The 14402-nt window shown below is 39.5% G+C and overlaps 2 protein-coding genes across 2 annotated transcripts in view; one reads left to right on the top strand and one right to left on the bottom strand.

The window, feature by feature from the left end:
* Positions 1-13516, bottom strand: part of scrn3 (secernin 3) — a 28008-nt gene extending 14492 nt beyond the window's left edge. Inside the window, exons 1-2 of the mRNA XM_072261845.1 lie at positions 13427-13516; positions 5615-5789 (exon numbers count right to left, since the gene is read on the bottom strand). Coding sequence (XP_072117946.1) covers positions 5615-5788 — 174 coding nt within the window. The 5' untranslated portion in view covers position 5789; positions 13427-13516. The remainder of the gene's footprint in view (positions 1-5614; positions 5790-13426) is intronic.
* Positions 13517-13561: 45 nt separating this feature from the next.
* cir1 (corepressor interacting with RBPJ, CIR1) overlaps positions 13562-14402 on the top strand; it is a 31999-nt gene continuing 31158 nt past the window's right edge. Inside the window, exon 1 of the mRNA XM_072261846.1 lies at positions 13562-13710. Coding sequence (XP_072117947.1) covers positions 13639-13710 — 72 coding nt within the window. The 5' untranslated portion in view covers positions 13562-13638. The remainder of the gene's footprint in view (positions 13711-14402) is intronic.

The following is a 14402-nucleotide window of genomic DNA, read 5'->3' on the forward strand; positions in this document are numbered from 1 at the left end:
CGAGACCCAACGCAGGCTGGGAGACTGTTTCGCTGAACACCTATGCTCTGTCCGCCAGAGAAAGCAGGATCTCCCAGTGGCCACACATTTTGATTCCACGTCCCATTCCCATTCTGATATGTCTATCCACGGCCTCCCCTACTGTCAAGATGAAGCCACACTCAGGTTGGAGGAACGCTGTTTTAGAGTTATTAGCACAATTTAGTCTCTTTTCAGGTTATAAATTAAATCTTAGTAAGAGTGAACTTTTCCCGATTAATAAACAACTTCCCTTATATCATAACTTTCCATTTAAATTGATTAATAATTATTTTTCATATCTTGGGATTAAAATTACTTGTAAATACAAAGATTTATTTAAGATTAACTTTTTACCCTTAATTGACCATATTACTCAACTTTCATCTAAATGGTTTCCTTTATATTTAACTTTGATTGGTCGTATTAATGCAGTTAAGATGTTTTTTTTGCCAAAATTTCTATATATATTTCAGGCATTACCAATCTTTGTTCCAAAATCTTTTTTTGATAAAGTTGACTCAAAAATTTCTTCATTTATTTGGCAAAATAAAAACCCGAGACTGGGTAAAATACATTTATAGAAAGCTAAGAGAGATGGAGGTTTAGCATTACCCAACTTTAGATTTTATTATTGGGCAATTAATATTCGACATATGAAATTTTGGTTACTTGACCAGGATATACTATCCATTCCTAAATGGGTAGCATTGGAATTACAATCTGTTCAGGGCTGTACACTTGGCTCTATTTTAGGTTCCTCTCTTCCTTTTGATTTGAAACGCCTCAAACAGGTATCTAACCCGATAGTTAAATATACCTTACGTATTTGGTTTCAATTCAGAAAATTTTTTGATCTTAACCAATTTGGGCTAGCGATTCCTATTTTAGGTAACATATTTTTTCCTCCCTCTTTTACGGATCGTGCTTTTCAAATTTGGAAGATTAAGGCTATTTCACGGTTTTTGGATTTATTTTTAGATGGTTCCCTTATGTCTTTTGAACAATTATCTAATAAATATAATTTATCAAGAATACATTTTTTTAGATATCTACAAGTTAGAAATTCCCTAAGTACTATACTTCCTTCTTTTCCAATGCTTCCTCCTACATACATTTTAGATACTATAATTAACCTTAATCCATGTCAGAAAGGTGCATCGGCTATGATTTATAATATTATTATGAAACTTAGGAAAGCTCCATTTGATAAGATTAGGGTAGATTGGGAACAGGAATTGGGGTCTATCATTTCCGTGGATGACTGGGGGCAGATTTTACAATTAGTCAATACTTCCTCTATCTGTGCTAAACATTCCCTAATTCAATTTAAAGTTGTTCATAGAGCACATATGTCCAAAGATAAATTAGCTCGCTTTTATTCTCATATTAATCCTTTTTGTGATAGATGTCCGGGGCAGATAGCCTCTTTAACTCATATGTTCTGGTCTTGTCCTACTCTGGAAACTTCTTGGACAGACATTTTTAATATTATCTCCAAGGTATTGAATATAGATATCTCTCCTCACCCTATTACTGCTATCTTTGGACTACCTAAAATTTCCAGTAATCTTTCTCCTTCAGCCCGTAGAATGATTGCATTTCTTACTTTAATGGCGAAAAGATGTATCTTACAACATTGGAAAGAGCTTAATACTCCAACTACCTTTTTTTGGTTTTCTCAGACGATATTATGCTTGAATTTGGAGAAAATTAGAAGCAATCTTTATGATTCCTCACTTAAATTTGAACAGACCTGGAGATCTTTTATTCAATATTTTCATTTAATGTAATTTTTTTTTCTCCTCTTTTTTTTGCTCCATATTTATATACCCTTCTTGTTTTTTTTTACTATTTTTAATGGAGGTCGGGATTGAGGATGTGATTTTAAGTTTTTTTTTAAACTCTGCTTGGTTCCAAGTTAGCCCATTGCTTTGCTTTGTTTTTTAGTTTAGTTGCACGGTGGGGGTTTTTTTGGGTTTTTTTTTCCTTTTCTCTATTGATATATATGTATAAAAATTAGTATACTATTATGTTACCTTAGTATGTTATGTTTAAATTACATTGTTTGTGTCATTTTTTTTGTATTAATATCTCCTGTAATTTTATTATATTCTAACAATGTATTAGTGTCTTTATGGCTTACCTTTTTGTATACTTATTCAATAAAAAGATTTAAAAAGAAAGAAAGGTTGGAGGAACAACACCTTACATTCCATCTGGGTAGCCTCCAACCTGATGGCATGAACACTGACTTCTCTAACTTCCGTTAATGCCCCACCTCCCCTTTCGTACCCCATCCGTCACTTATTTATTATTTTATATATATTTTTTTAAAAATAAATTTTCTCTCTCTCCTTTTTCTCCCTCTGTCCCTCTCACTATACTCCTTGCCCATCCTCTGGGCTTCCTCCTTCTCCCTTTCTTTCTCCCTAGGCCTCCCTTCCCATGATCCTCTCATATCCCTTTTGCCAATCAACTGTCCAGCTCTTGGCTCCATCCCTCCCCCTCCTGTCTTCTCCTATCATTTTGGATCTCCCCCTCCCCCCCCCACTTTCAAATCTCTTACTATCTCTTCTTTCAGTTAGTCCTGACAAAGGGTCTCGGCTCGAAACGTCGACCGTACCTCTTCCTATAGATGCTGCCCAGCCTGCTGCGTTCACCAGTAATTTTTAAGTTCAGCCCAGCATTGTGAGCTGAGTGGTCCGTGCAGTGCTGTACTGTTCTATGATCTATGTATTCCACCAATTCAACTACAATGGATTCGGGTTAATTGGGATATAATGGAACCTGTACATTTTGGCCCAATTAAGCAACCGTGCCAGCTAGGCAAAGTTTCATGAAAATAGTTGAAAGGTAAAAAAATACGTACTACCATTTAGCTGAGTAACAAATTATGCATTTAAATGAAATACAGACAGATTAAAATACTGCTAATACTACTACAGTAATATAAAACGCTGCATTTGCTCCTAACAGTTATTGTCAGTGGCATTCATCTAGTGTACTGCCATGTTCTTTTGATTGACTCCAAATGAACAAAAACAGCACAGACACCTGGTGCCGATAATGTACTGCCTTCATTGCTTTCCTGCATAAAATCAAAACTTAAAAAACAAAATTCACTAAAACACTGCTTTTTGAATCAGCATATGTAGCCCAAATAGATAACATAACACTAGCGCACACAACTGACACACTATATAAAAACGGTTTGTTCCCTAGTGTCTAACAGCCACACTAATAAATGTGAAAGACACTAATTAGAAAAGTATGAAAAATACTGACTGAAAAATATGGAAATTACACCGAATGCTAATATTTGCCATTACACTAACGTTGATATCATTTGGTGGACTATCATGCTGAAAAAAATGGGTTTGTACAAGCAAAAATGAAAATCTTTGCTCCTAATTCCCAATGAGGAGTAAGGCTCTCAGTAAAATGGGATTTACCATACATTCTCTGGCAACTTTACCAGTTACACCTGCTCATTAATGCAAATATCTATCAGTCATTCTTCACTCAGAGGGTCGTAAGAGTGTGGAAAGACTGCCAGTACAAGTTGTCCGTGTGAATTTGATTTTGATGTTTAAGAGAAGTTTGGATAGGTAGGTGAATAGTAGGGGTGTAGATGGATAGTAGGGGTATGGAGGGCTATGGTTCCTGTGCAGATCGTTGGGAGTAGGCAGTTTAAATGATTTTTGGCATAGATTACTTGGGCCAAAGGGCATGTTTCTGCGCCGTACTTCTCTATGACTCTATGTAGTAACAACTCAATGCACAAAAGCATGCAGATATGGTCAATAACTTAAGTTGTTCAGACCAAACATCAGAATGGAGAAAGAAATGTGATCTAAGTGACTTTGACTGTGGAATGATTGTTGGTGCCATCTGGGGTGGTTTGAGTATTCCAGAAACTCATACAGTGGCCATTGAGTGTATTTCAATACTCTGGGTAAAGCCATGCTTCTGACCACGCTGCATTTTATTATCATGAAAAGAAATTTTTAGGCTTCAATGTCTATGAGTGATTTATAAGCATTTAGAAACTGAAAACATAAAAAAAGTACTGAAAGACTGCATAATCCAAGCAAAAATGGACCATTATGCTTCCAGGGATTTTCAATTTAAACATTTTGAATGCATTAAAATGTCTAAACTCCCATTAGAGATTGAAAGATTATTACAGACATAATCCACACACAGTTTTCCTTAACAAAGATTGACTTGAAGATCTTACATCCATTCCTTCCATTAAAACTAATGGAGTAAACCAGTTGTGCTACCTCTTATCCAACACAGGATTCTATGTCAGGTGCAAAAACAATTATAGGTTATTTTACCTGAGTCCATACTTCTATACAGAGATTTCAGCACTGACACATACTCGACTTCTGGTAGTAAACCTTTAACAGCAACCTCTGTATTTGTGCATTCGTGAGCAGGTATGCAGAAATGAAGTTTCATTTACTGGAGCATTAAGTGCCAACAAAATCAATCCATAAAATCCAAGTTAAAGTTGTTTTTTTTAAGGTGCTGAACAAACATTTAATTAAACTGAAATCTATAACCCCTTTCATTATGTGGAAGCAGAGGTTGAACTTGAAAGCAAGCTAACTGGAGAGAGCTTATAAGAAGACAGTTAAACAGAACAACAAACGAGAAAATCTGCAGATACTGGAAATCCAAGCAACACACACACACACACACACACACAAAACGCTGGAGGAACTCAGCAGGCCAGGCAGCATCTAGGAAAAAATAGAGTACATTTGACATTTCAGGCTGAGACCTTTTAGCAGGACCGTTACACAGAATCATTAGATTGATGAGGTTTCCATAGGTATTAGCCAGAGACGGCAAGACAGGCAGAGGCTGAAAACTGAACAGGTGGACACTGCCACGGGAGCGAAGCAGTTAGCACAACGCCATACAGCTTGCAGTGTTCCGGAGGTCAGAGTTCAACTCCAGTGCCGTTCCGTAAGGAGTCTCTATACGTCCTCCCTGTGGAATGCGTGGGTTTCCTCCGGGTCCTCTGGTTTCCTCCCACAGTCCAAAGACATACCAGGTAGGTTAATTGGTCATTATAAATTATCCCATGATTAGGTAAGGGATAATCAGGTTTGTCAGAAGTTGCTGGGGCAGTGTGGCTCAAAGGGCTGTAAGGACCTATCACTAAATAAATAAATATGGAAATAAATTTTAGGATGAAGTGATCAGACCAGACAGGAAATCTTGATCTTGCACTTCCTTAGTTTTAGTTAAAAGTATACACAGCCTTTTCATACTAAGTATATTGAACCATTTACTTGTGTAAGACTAATAAAGTGCATTAAAACCCTTATAAGTAAAACTACAGTAGAGGCCAAATAACTGTCCCCGAACAGAATTCGGTGTTAATTAGTAAAGTCTAAAATCTACTATACAGGTATAGGTATGTTGATGATCTTTAAAATCTATGACTCTTTATTTTTAAAAACTACAATTTATAATCCTGTAATATAAATTTAAACTTTTTTTTTACTTTTCTACACTTATTAAAATCATGTAGGCATGTTTTAATACTGAATCTGAAGGTAAAGAAATTGCTCACCTCAACCTTGTCTCCTGGTTGATAGGTTGCTGCAGGAAAGAAAACAACTTCCTGGACTTCATCAGAAGGTCTGTCTGAGTTTTTTCCAAAAATTAGCTGATTATCAACTGTTGCTGGAGGTAAAGCCACGAATGTGTCACAAGACTTTGGAGGATACTTGCTTCTGAAAGCCATACTAGAGAAGTAAAATATAAAGAATAATAAGTAATTATGTACAGTTTAATGCAAAAATACTGAATGATTTTACTTCCAGTAGAAGAATCAATGTTGTGAACTCACAGTAAATACTTTTCGTTGACCTAACTTGCAGATAGCAATATATGAGATTAATTTCTTTTGAGTATTTTAAGCCCAGCATCATTTTTGCAATTTACCATAGAAAAACACAGGTTAACACAGTATAAAATGACTGTGGAGCCACACTTCAACTTCTGGCTATATTATCCACCCACAGCTGTGAAATTCAGTTCAGCAGCATACATTTTGGAATGCTGTGAACTCTGAATTGCTTTGTGGGTTGAAGGCCCTGTATTGTGCTGTAGGTTTTCTATGTTTCTGTGATTCCAATGTGCCAACTGATGTCTATACCTGAGGTACACTGGATATAATGTTGGTGAAAACAGTGTGTTCATCTGAACCTCTTTAGAAGCATAAAGAATAATCAGCTTGTGATACCTGCTGTTGGGTGTCCCAATCTGATGACAGCACTGCCCATTTGGAGCTCAATAGTCTAATCCAGGGATCCCCAACCTTTTTTGCACTACAGACTGGTTTAATATTGACAGTATTCTTGCGGACCGGCCGACCGGGGGGGGTGGGGGTTAATCACGACCAGAATACAGTATAGGTGATAAGTCAACTATAAGTCACTTATAAGTGGCTAATACACTCAATTTCGTTTCTAAAGGGGCTTATCTAACAAATTTAATATTTAACACACAGCTCATATTTTCCTCGCATGAATGTAGTGATAAGTCAATTATAACAGTGGTCCCCAATCTCCGGGCCGCGAACCGATACATTGCCGCGAAGAATGCTGCGGTACAGCAGTGTCCGGAATGCACCCAGCACATCTTTAAGAAAAAAGCCGAAATAAACAAGCTAATTGATTAGGTGCTGCCCGGCACGTAAATGTCGGCCCAGATCAGAGGCAACGCAATCGACAATCGCCTCTGATCTGGGCCGACATTTATGTGCCGGGTGGCACCTAATCAATTAGCTTGTTTATTTCTGCTTTTTTCTTAAAGATGTGCTGGGTGCGTTCCGGCCACCACTGTACCGCTGCATTCTTCGCGGCAATGTATCGGTCCGCGGCCCGGAGGTTGGGGACCACTGAATTATAAGTCACTTATAAGTCAATAACATCATAACATTTTAAGTAACGTTTGGATATTAAACACACAGCGCATATTTTCCTCATATGAACATATAAAATCATTGCAACACACCAATATCGCTGAATCAGTGGGAGCCCTGGGCTTGTTTTCCTGCAACAAGACGGTCCCATCGAGGGGTGATGGGAGACAGCGATACTCGAAGGGGGTTCCTTATGTCCAGTCTATTCTGCAATTTAGCTTTCGTTGCATTCATTGCAGAAAACTCCGCTTCGCAGTGATATGTTGGAAATGGAAGCAACGTTTTCAGTGCTTTCGTGGCTATCTCAGGACTTTGAGCCTTGACTTTGATCCAGAATGCTGGCAGAGATGTTATGTCAAACATACTTTTCAGCCCGCCGTCATTTGCAAGCTCGAGGAGTTGATCTTTTTCCCGCGCTGACATGGAAGATTCACCGGAAACATTCACAAATGGGTCATGGACTATTTGCAAGATGGTCCTTTGCACGTCTTGGGTCATTTGTGTCTTGGGTCACTGATGACCTCGCATGCGTTAAAGTTCAACAGTGGGCGTGACAGGGTATGAGGAAAGGTGCAGCTGACTCATATCATTTCCTCGCGGCCTGGTAGCACATGCTTTGCGGCCCGGCACCGGTCTGCAGCCTGGTGGTTGGGACCACTGGTCTAATCAACATCTCTTAAGTTCATTTTGCTGATAAATTTATTTCAAGATAGTTGCTAAATGATTTCTCCTTGTTTTTACTTTAGTTCTAAAATTTAACCCCAACCTTAGATGGCATATACCCCTCATATTTAAGGATATAGCAAGAATCTCAGCTGGCAATAAACAGTTAAGAAAATCAAGATTGTTTGATAAATTTACCTCACCGTTTAAGTTGCTATTTAAAAATCTGAATAATTATAGACAATAGACAATAGGTGCAGGAGTAGGCCATTCGGCCCTTCGAGCCAGCACTGCCATTCACTGTGATCATGGCTGATCATCCACAACCAGTATCGAGTTCCTGCCTTATCCCCATAACCTTTGATTCCGCTATCTTTAAGAGCTCTATCCATCTCTTTCTTGAAAGCATCCAGAGACTTGGCCTCCACTGCCTTCTGGGGCAGAGTAGTCCACATATCTACCACCCTCTGGGTGAAAAAATTTTTCCTCAACTCCATTCTAAATGGCCTACCCCTTATTTTTAATCTGTGGCCTCTGGTTCTGGACTCACCCATCAACGGAAACATGCTTCCTGCCTCCAGTGTGTCCAATCCCTTAATAATCTAATATGTTTCAATCAGATCCCCCCTCATCCTTCTAAATTCCAGTGTATACAAGCCCAGTCGCTCCAATCTTTCAACATATGACAGTCCCGCCATCCCGGGAATTAACCTCGTGAACCTACGCTGCACTCTCTCAATAGCAAGAATGTCCTTCCTCAATTTTGGAGACCAAAACTGCACACAATACTCCAGGTGTGGTCTCAAAATTATGTTCAAAATTAAGTTGACTGAAGCAAAGTCAAAGTGATTGCAGACAGATGAAGGCAAAACCAATTACAAATTAAAGTGGCATAAAAGTACAAGACAAGAAAAAGTAAGTATACTCTTTCAGTATTGAAGCTTACACCCCTCAGTTTTAAGGACAGATCAAGAATCTAAATACTTACTTGGTGTAAAGATAAGTACTAACAACTTTGGCCATGCATTTTAAATTACTTACTAATGCTTAAATTGCAAACTTTTAAGTTTACCCATACTGATGTTATACTAATTAATGTATAGTTAATGTATTGTCCTTCTTGAATAAGGTTATAATATTCACTACCTGAGATTTAACAATACTATTTGCATATTTAAGGAGAATGGAAAAATCGTGGTCATAGCTGGTCAACTATCTCTCTGATATACAATGGAATCTGATTATTTGGGTCATCACTTAATCAGGACAGCCCCTTATTTGGAACAGCACTTACAGAACGAAAACTAATTGAGAAGATAGCCAGATTTCCTTTGTTTATTTGGCCCACTACTCCAGTTAATTGGGATAGGAGAACTGTTGCTGAACAGTTTTTAACTGGCGTCAGTCGCATGCACTTGTGTGACCATCAGACACTGCCCCCATCTTAGTGATCAGTTTTTATATAGCGTCAGTTGCATGTGTTTGTGTTCAAAAAGCAGTGATTTTTGTCACTAATAGTTGGCAAGAAATAAGCCATAAGACAATTCAAAACAATTTTGTTCACTGCGGATTCAAGCATTTGGGTTTGAAGATGCGAGAAACAGCAGGAAGTTAACATGAAGCAATTTCACTACTCCAACAAGTTAGGAACTGCGAAGAATTTGAAGGTATCAGCAATCATCTTGAATGTTACAATGAAAATGAAGATTTAGAGGATGCAACAATTTCTAACTAGTGCTAGTCACATGCACCTGTATGGGCATTAGACAATACACTGCACATAATAAGAACTGTTTTTAAATAGCTGCAGTTGAGTATGCTTGTGTTATGCTGTTCATTTGGTGCCAAAAACACCAAACTAAAAAGCAGTGAGTTTTGACACTACTTCATGCAGGAAGGCAATGAAGGCAGTCTATTATCTGCACTGGGTGTGCAGATTTTGTTCATATTCAGTCAAATAAATGAACACTGTATGAATTCCTCCATTATAACTATTAATAAGCAGCTTTATAGTACTGTAGTAATATTGGTAGTATTCTCGTTTGTTCTGTATTTTATTTAAATACATAATTTATTACTCAGTTAAATGGTAGTTTGTTTTTTAGTACTATTTTCATAAACTTCAGCTAATTAGGACAGCTGTTTAATTGGGCCAAAATGTACTAGTGTCAATGTGTCCCAATTAACTGGAATCCACTGTATTTCAATTGCCTAAGGAAATATTGCTGAGGCTTTGAAGAAAAGGGGGGTTTCACCTATCTAAGAGGCTTACGGAAAAATTCAAAAAACTACCTTATTGCATGAAACAGTCTATGAACAGGATGAAGGTTTGAAGGACCTTTTTGCCCTTGGAATGCAGGATAACACATCCTTAAAAGTAGCAGGTTAGGTTGATAAAGTAGTTTAAGACATATTGGATGGTTTCCGTTATTAACCATAGGCATAAAATGGAAGTCTGGGTTACCCATATTGGCCCTTTCTACCCTTTGACCCAAAAGAAAATGGGGTGAAAGTAAATCATCCTACATCTCAAGTGACTGCTGGGGAAGAAATGGACGTTCAGATTCCTCTGCAGCTCACAGCTCTGCAATTTAAATATTTCCAATTTCACATTTTCCCATAATGTATTCCATCTGCTAGATCTTTGCTCACTCGTTTATCCCATCCTTTAGTAGCTTCCTTTTATCTTCTACATAATTTACAGCATATCTTTACATCATCAGGAAATTTAGCAAATTTGGAGCCTTCATCCAAGTCATCTATATAAGTTGTAAAAGCTGAGGCTACTCGTTGTTTCCGAAGGCATACCTGTTGGTTACATTTTGAGAACCAAGAAAAAGAACTTTTTAAAAAAGTACTTAACATAAACCTGAAGATGCATAATCTGTAAGATTAAAGAATATTTCTGGAAATGAGATTAATTTGGGTTCTTTTTCAATTCGCACAGTGAAATCAGGATAAATGGTTGTAAATTTTCTTTGAAGTCCAGCTGGTGTGACCATAGGCAGCTTATCATGCGAGTCAACATTTGGTCAAGTCATAATCTGTCCATCTGCTCGAGTCCACAGTGCCATCAGTACCTCACCACCACAACTCAACAATAACGGTTAACCTTTGATATTATATCTTGTAACCTCTGCAAGCTATCCAAACACATAACCCACACACAGCACGTGCATAAAATTAAAGCCAACTGCAGCAGGTTCTCACCAGGAAGAGTGTAAGAGGATTTGGAAAATATACATGCAGCTGTGGGTCAAGATGCCTAACCTTAAAAGTACATACCCTTGACATGAGCATCAGCCATCTGGGCAGGCCAGCATGCTGACAGAAAGCAAAAGCCTCAGGCAGAGTGGGATTTTAGGGATCACAAGTGCTGTCAGAGAACAACTCCATTTCCAGCAATAATTCTGCAACACACTGAAAAATCTTTCAAACATTGTTAATCACAAGCAACAGCAAAGGCGTTCTGAGCTTGCCTGTGATGAATCTGACCTTGCAAGACAGAAAAACAAATTTGTCATGCTGACCTCTGAGAATGGGTTGTCGTTGGTGCAAATTTCACATAGGGATCCACATAGGGATCAGGGTTGATCAGGTGAGACAGTAGCTCTACCAGCCTTGCCACCATATATGATTGGGAAAAAAAGTAAACATTGATAAGGCCTATAAGTAACAATATAGTTGCAAGTTCTTTACAGTGAATTGTTAAAAAAATGAATGACTTGAATTGCTGTGTTCTGTTTTATAATGAAGATATACGGTGGAAAGCATTCTGACTGGTTGCATCACAGCCTGGTACGGAGGTGACATCTCCATCGTGGGCACAACTCTCCTCACCACTGGGGGCATCTTCAAGGGGCATTTCCTCACTAAGCACCTTCACCTTTCCAAGACATGCCCTCTTCTCATTACTACTAGTAAGGAGGAGGTACAGGAGCCTGAAGATCCAAATTCAACAGCCTCTCCCCCTTTGCCATCAGATTTCTGAATGGCCTGTTAACTGAGGAACACTACCTCATAATTTTTGCACAATTTATTTATTTTGAAATTTATAGAAATTTTATGTCCTTGCATAAAAGGACATGCTGCCACAAAACAATGAATTTCACATCCTATAAGACAGTGATTTCAGGATGTGCTGAAACTAGAGAGGGTTCAAAGGAGGTTCTCAAAAATGATTCCAGGTTTGAACGGCTTGTCATATGGACAGCATTTGATGGCTTTGGGCCTGTATTCACTGGAATTCAGAAGAATGAGGGGTGACTTCATTGAAACCTATTGAGTAGTGAAAGGACTTGATAGAGTGGATGTGGAGAGGATGTATCCTATGGTGGGAGTGTCTAAGACCGGAGAACACAATCTGAGAATAGAGGGGCGTTCTTTTAGAATGGATGAGGAATTTCTTTAGCCAGAGTGTGGTGAATCTGTGGAATTCTTTGCCATAGGCAGCTGTGGAGGCCAAGTCTTTACATATATTTAAGGCAGAGGTTGAGAGATTCTTGGTTGGTTAGGGCATGAAGGGTTAAGGGGAGAAAGCAAGAGATCGGGGCTGAGAGGAAAAATGGATCAGCCAAGATGAATTCTGCTCCTATGTCTTATGGTCTTATGCTTATGATAATATGCTGGGTTCTGATAATCTGTTGTTAGCAGAATCTCAGATGGTGACAAGGAGGCATACAACACTGAGACAGATTGGCTGATTGAGTGGTGTCACAGCAACAGCCTTGTACTCAGCATCAACAAAACGAAGGAATTGATTGTTGACTTCAGAAAGGGGAAGTCGGGAAACATACAACAGTCCTCAATGAGAGTGTCAGTGGTGGAAAGGTGAGCAGCTTCAAGTTCCTGGTCATCACATCTCATTCTGTCCTGGACCCAACATGTTGATGCAATCATGAAGGCGGCATGCTCTTCATCATTTGAAGTTTGAAGAGATTTTGCACGTCACCAAAGACGAGCAATATCCTCTGGAGAGCATTTTTACTGGTTGCCTCAGAGCCTATGTGGAGCATCCAATACACTGTATCACAAGAGGCTGCAGAGGATTCTAGTCTCAGCCAGCTCCATCATGAGCACAACCTTCCCCGCCAGCAAGGACATCTTCAAGAGCTGGTATGTCAAGAAGGTGGCATCCATCATAAATACCCTCACCATCAGGGGCATGTCCTCTTCTCTAACTACCATTGGGGAGTACCTGAAGACCCTCAATCCCGAGGCTCCTGTATCACCTACCTGATGGCAGCAGAGAGAAGAGATCTTGGCCTGGATGGTGGGAGTTCTTGATGATGGATGCTGCTTTCCTGGGACCGCGCTCCATGTAGATGTGCTCAATAGTTTTACACTTGATGGAGTGGACTGTATCCACTATTTGTGTAAGTTTTTCTGCTCAAGAGCCTTGGTGTTTCCATACCAGGCCGTGATGCAACCAGATGTCTTTCGAAGTTCGTCAAAGTTTTAAATGACTGCCGAATCTTTGCAAATTTCTAAGAAAGTAGAGGCGCTGCGTGATTTCTTTGTAATGACACTTACGTGCTGGACCCAGGACAGATACTCTGAAATGATAACACCGAGAATTTCGGGCTTAGACCCTTCATCAGGAGTGGTATCTATGGAGGGAAATAAACAGTGGCCAGACCTGAAGGAAGTCTGACCGGAAACGTCGACTGCTTGTTCTCCTCCACAGATGCTGCCTGACCTGTTGAGTTCCAACAGCTTTTTGTGGGTTGCTCTGGATTTCCACCATCTGCAGAATCTCCTGTGTTTATTTTCAACTTATCCGCTAGCAATTACCTGTTGGTTCTGGTATTGTTGGTATTGTTGATCTTCCGCCACTGATCGCCGTCACGGCAAGATGACAATCAGCCTGTCAATCAAAGGTCAGCTTCCGCTCTCACCCGGTAGTGTTCCCGGCGCGTGGGCTTTTGGGATTGTAGTCTGAGAGGTTCGACAGTGATAACATTTCTCTCCCTTCCTTCGGCCGTTGTGGGGCGGCTCTGTTCACCATGGGGAAATCATTTGCCAATTTCATGTGTAAAAAGGATTTCCATCCTGCCTCCAAATCCAACATCAAAAAGGTGAGTCGGTGCAGGCCGGTTACGCTCCGCTGTCAGCTGTGGGGAAGGGGGATTACGGCCTCCCGGGGAAAGAGCTCAACCCAAAGCGCGGACTGCCCACTCGGCAACCTCCACAAAGTGCTGCTTGACCGCCTGTTCCCTCAGCAGTTCTTTGCTCCATATTCCAGCGTCTGTAGTCTCTTGTGTCACATTTGTGTAAACATAGGCATGGTCTCGAGGATTATTTTTCATCTCTGCACTCCTTAAATAACTACAGTTTAAAGTTTGTTTTTCAAAATATAACTGTTATAAAAGTTAACCTGGGCGTTGTTCTGCAATTCTGTACTTTGAATTCGGTAATTCTGTAGTTTTGCCAATGTCGTCCTTTGACCTGTGTTAGATTCGTATCGCCGAACAAATTATCCTCCGTGAAATATCTATAGTTTTCATTGCTTTCGTTAGTCACCTCAAAATCTACAAACCTGCGGGCTGGGGGACAGAGAAGCAAGTCATGCCCAGTCTGCGGCAAGAAGTATTTACGGTGCCGATCAGAAGGACTGAATTTTTTAAAAAGCATAGAGCGGATTTATTGCTATGGAAGGAGATGGTTTGATCAGGAATTACGTTGTAATTTGGAGTTCGTAATTTCTAAACAGTTATTTTTGAGATAAACTCAAATCGTCAGGAACATAGACATTTTGGAGGATTGGATG

This window comes from Mobula birostris, chromosome 6, assembly GCF_030028105.1.
Source record: "Mobula birostris isolate sMobBir1 chromosome 6, sMobBir1.hap1, whole genome shotgun sequence".
Classification (NCBI taxonomy): domain Eukaryota; kingdom Metazoa; phylum Chordata; class Chondrichthyes; order Myliobatiformes; family Myliobatidae; genus Mobula; species Mobula birostris.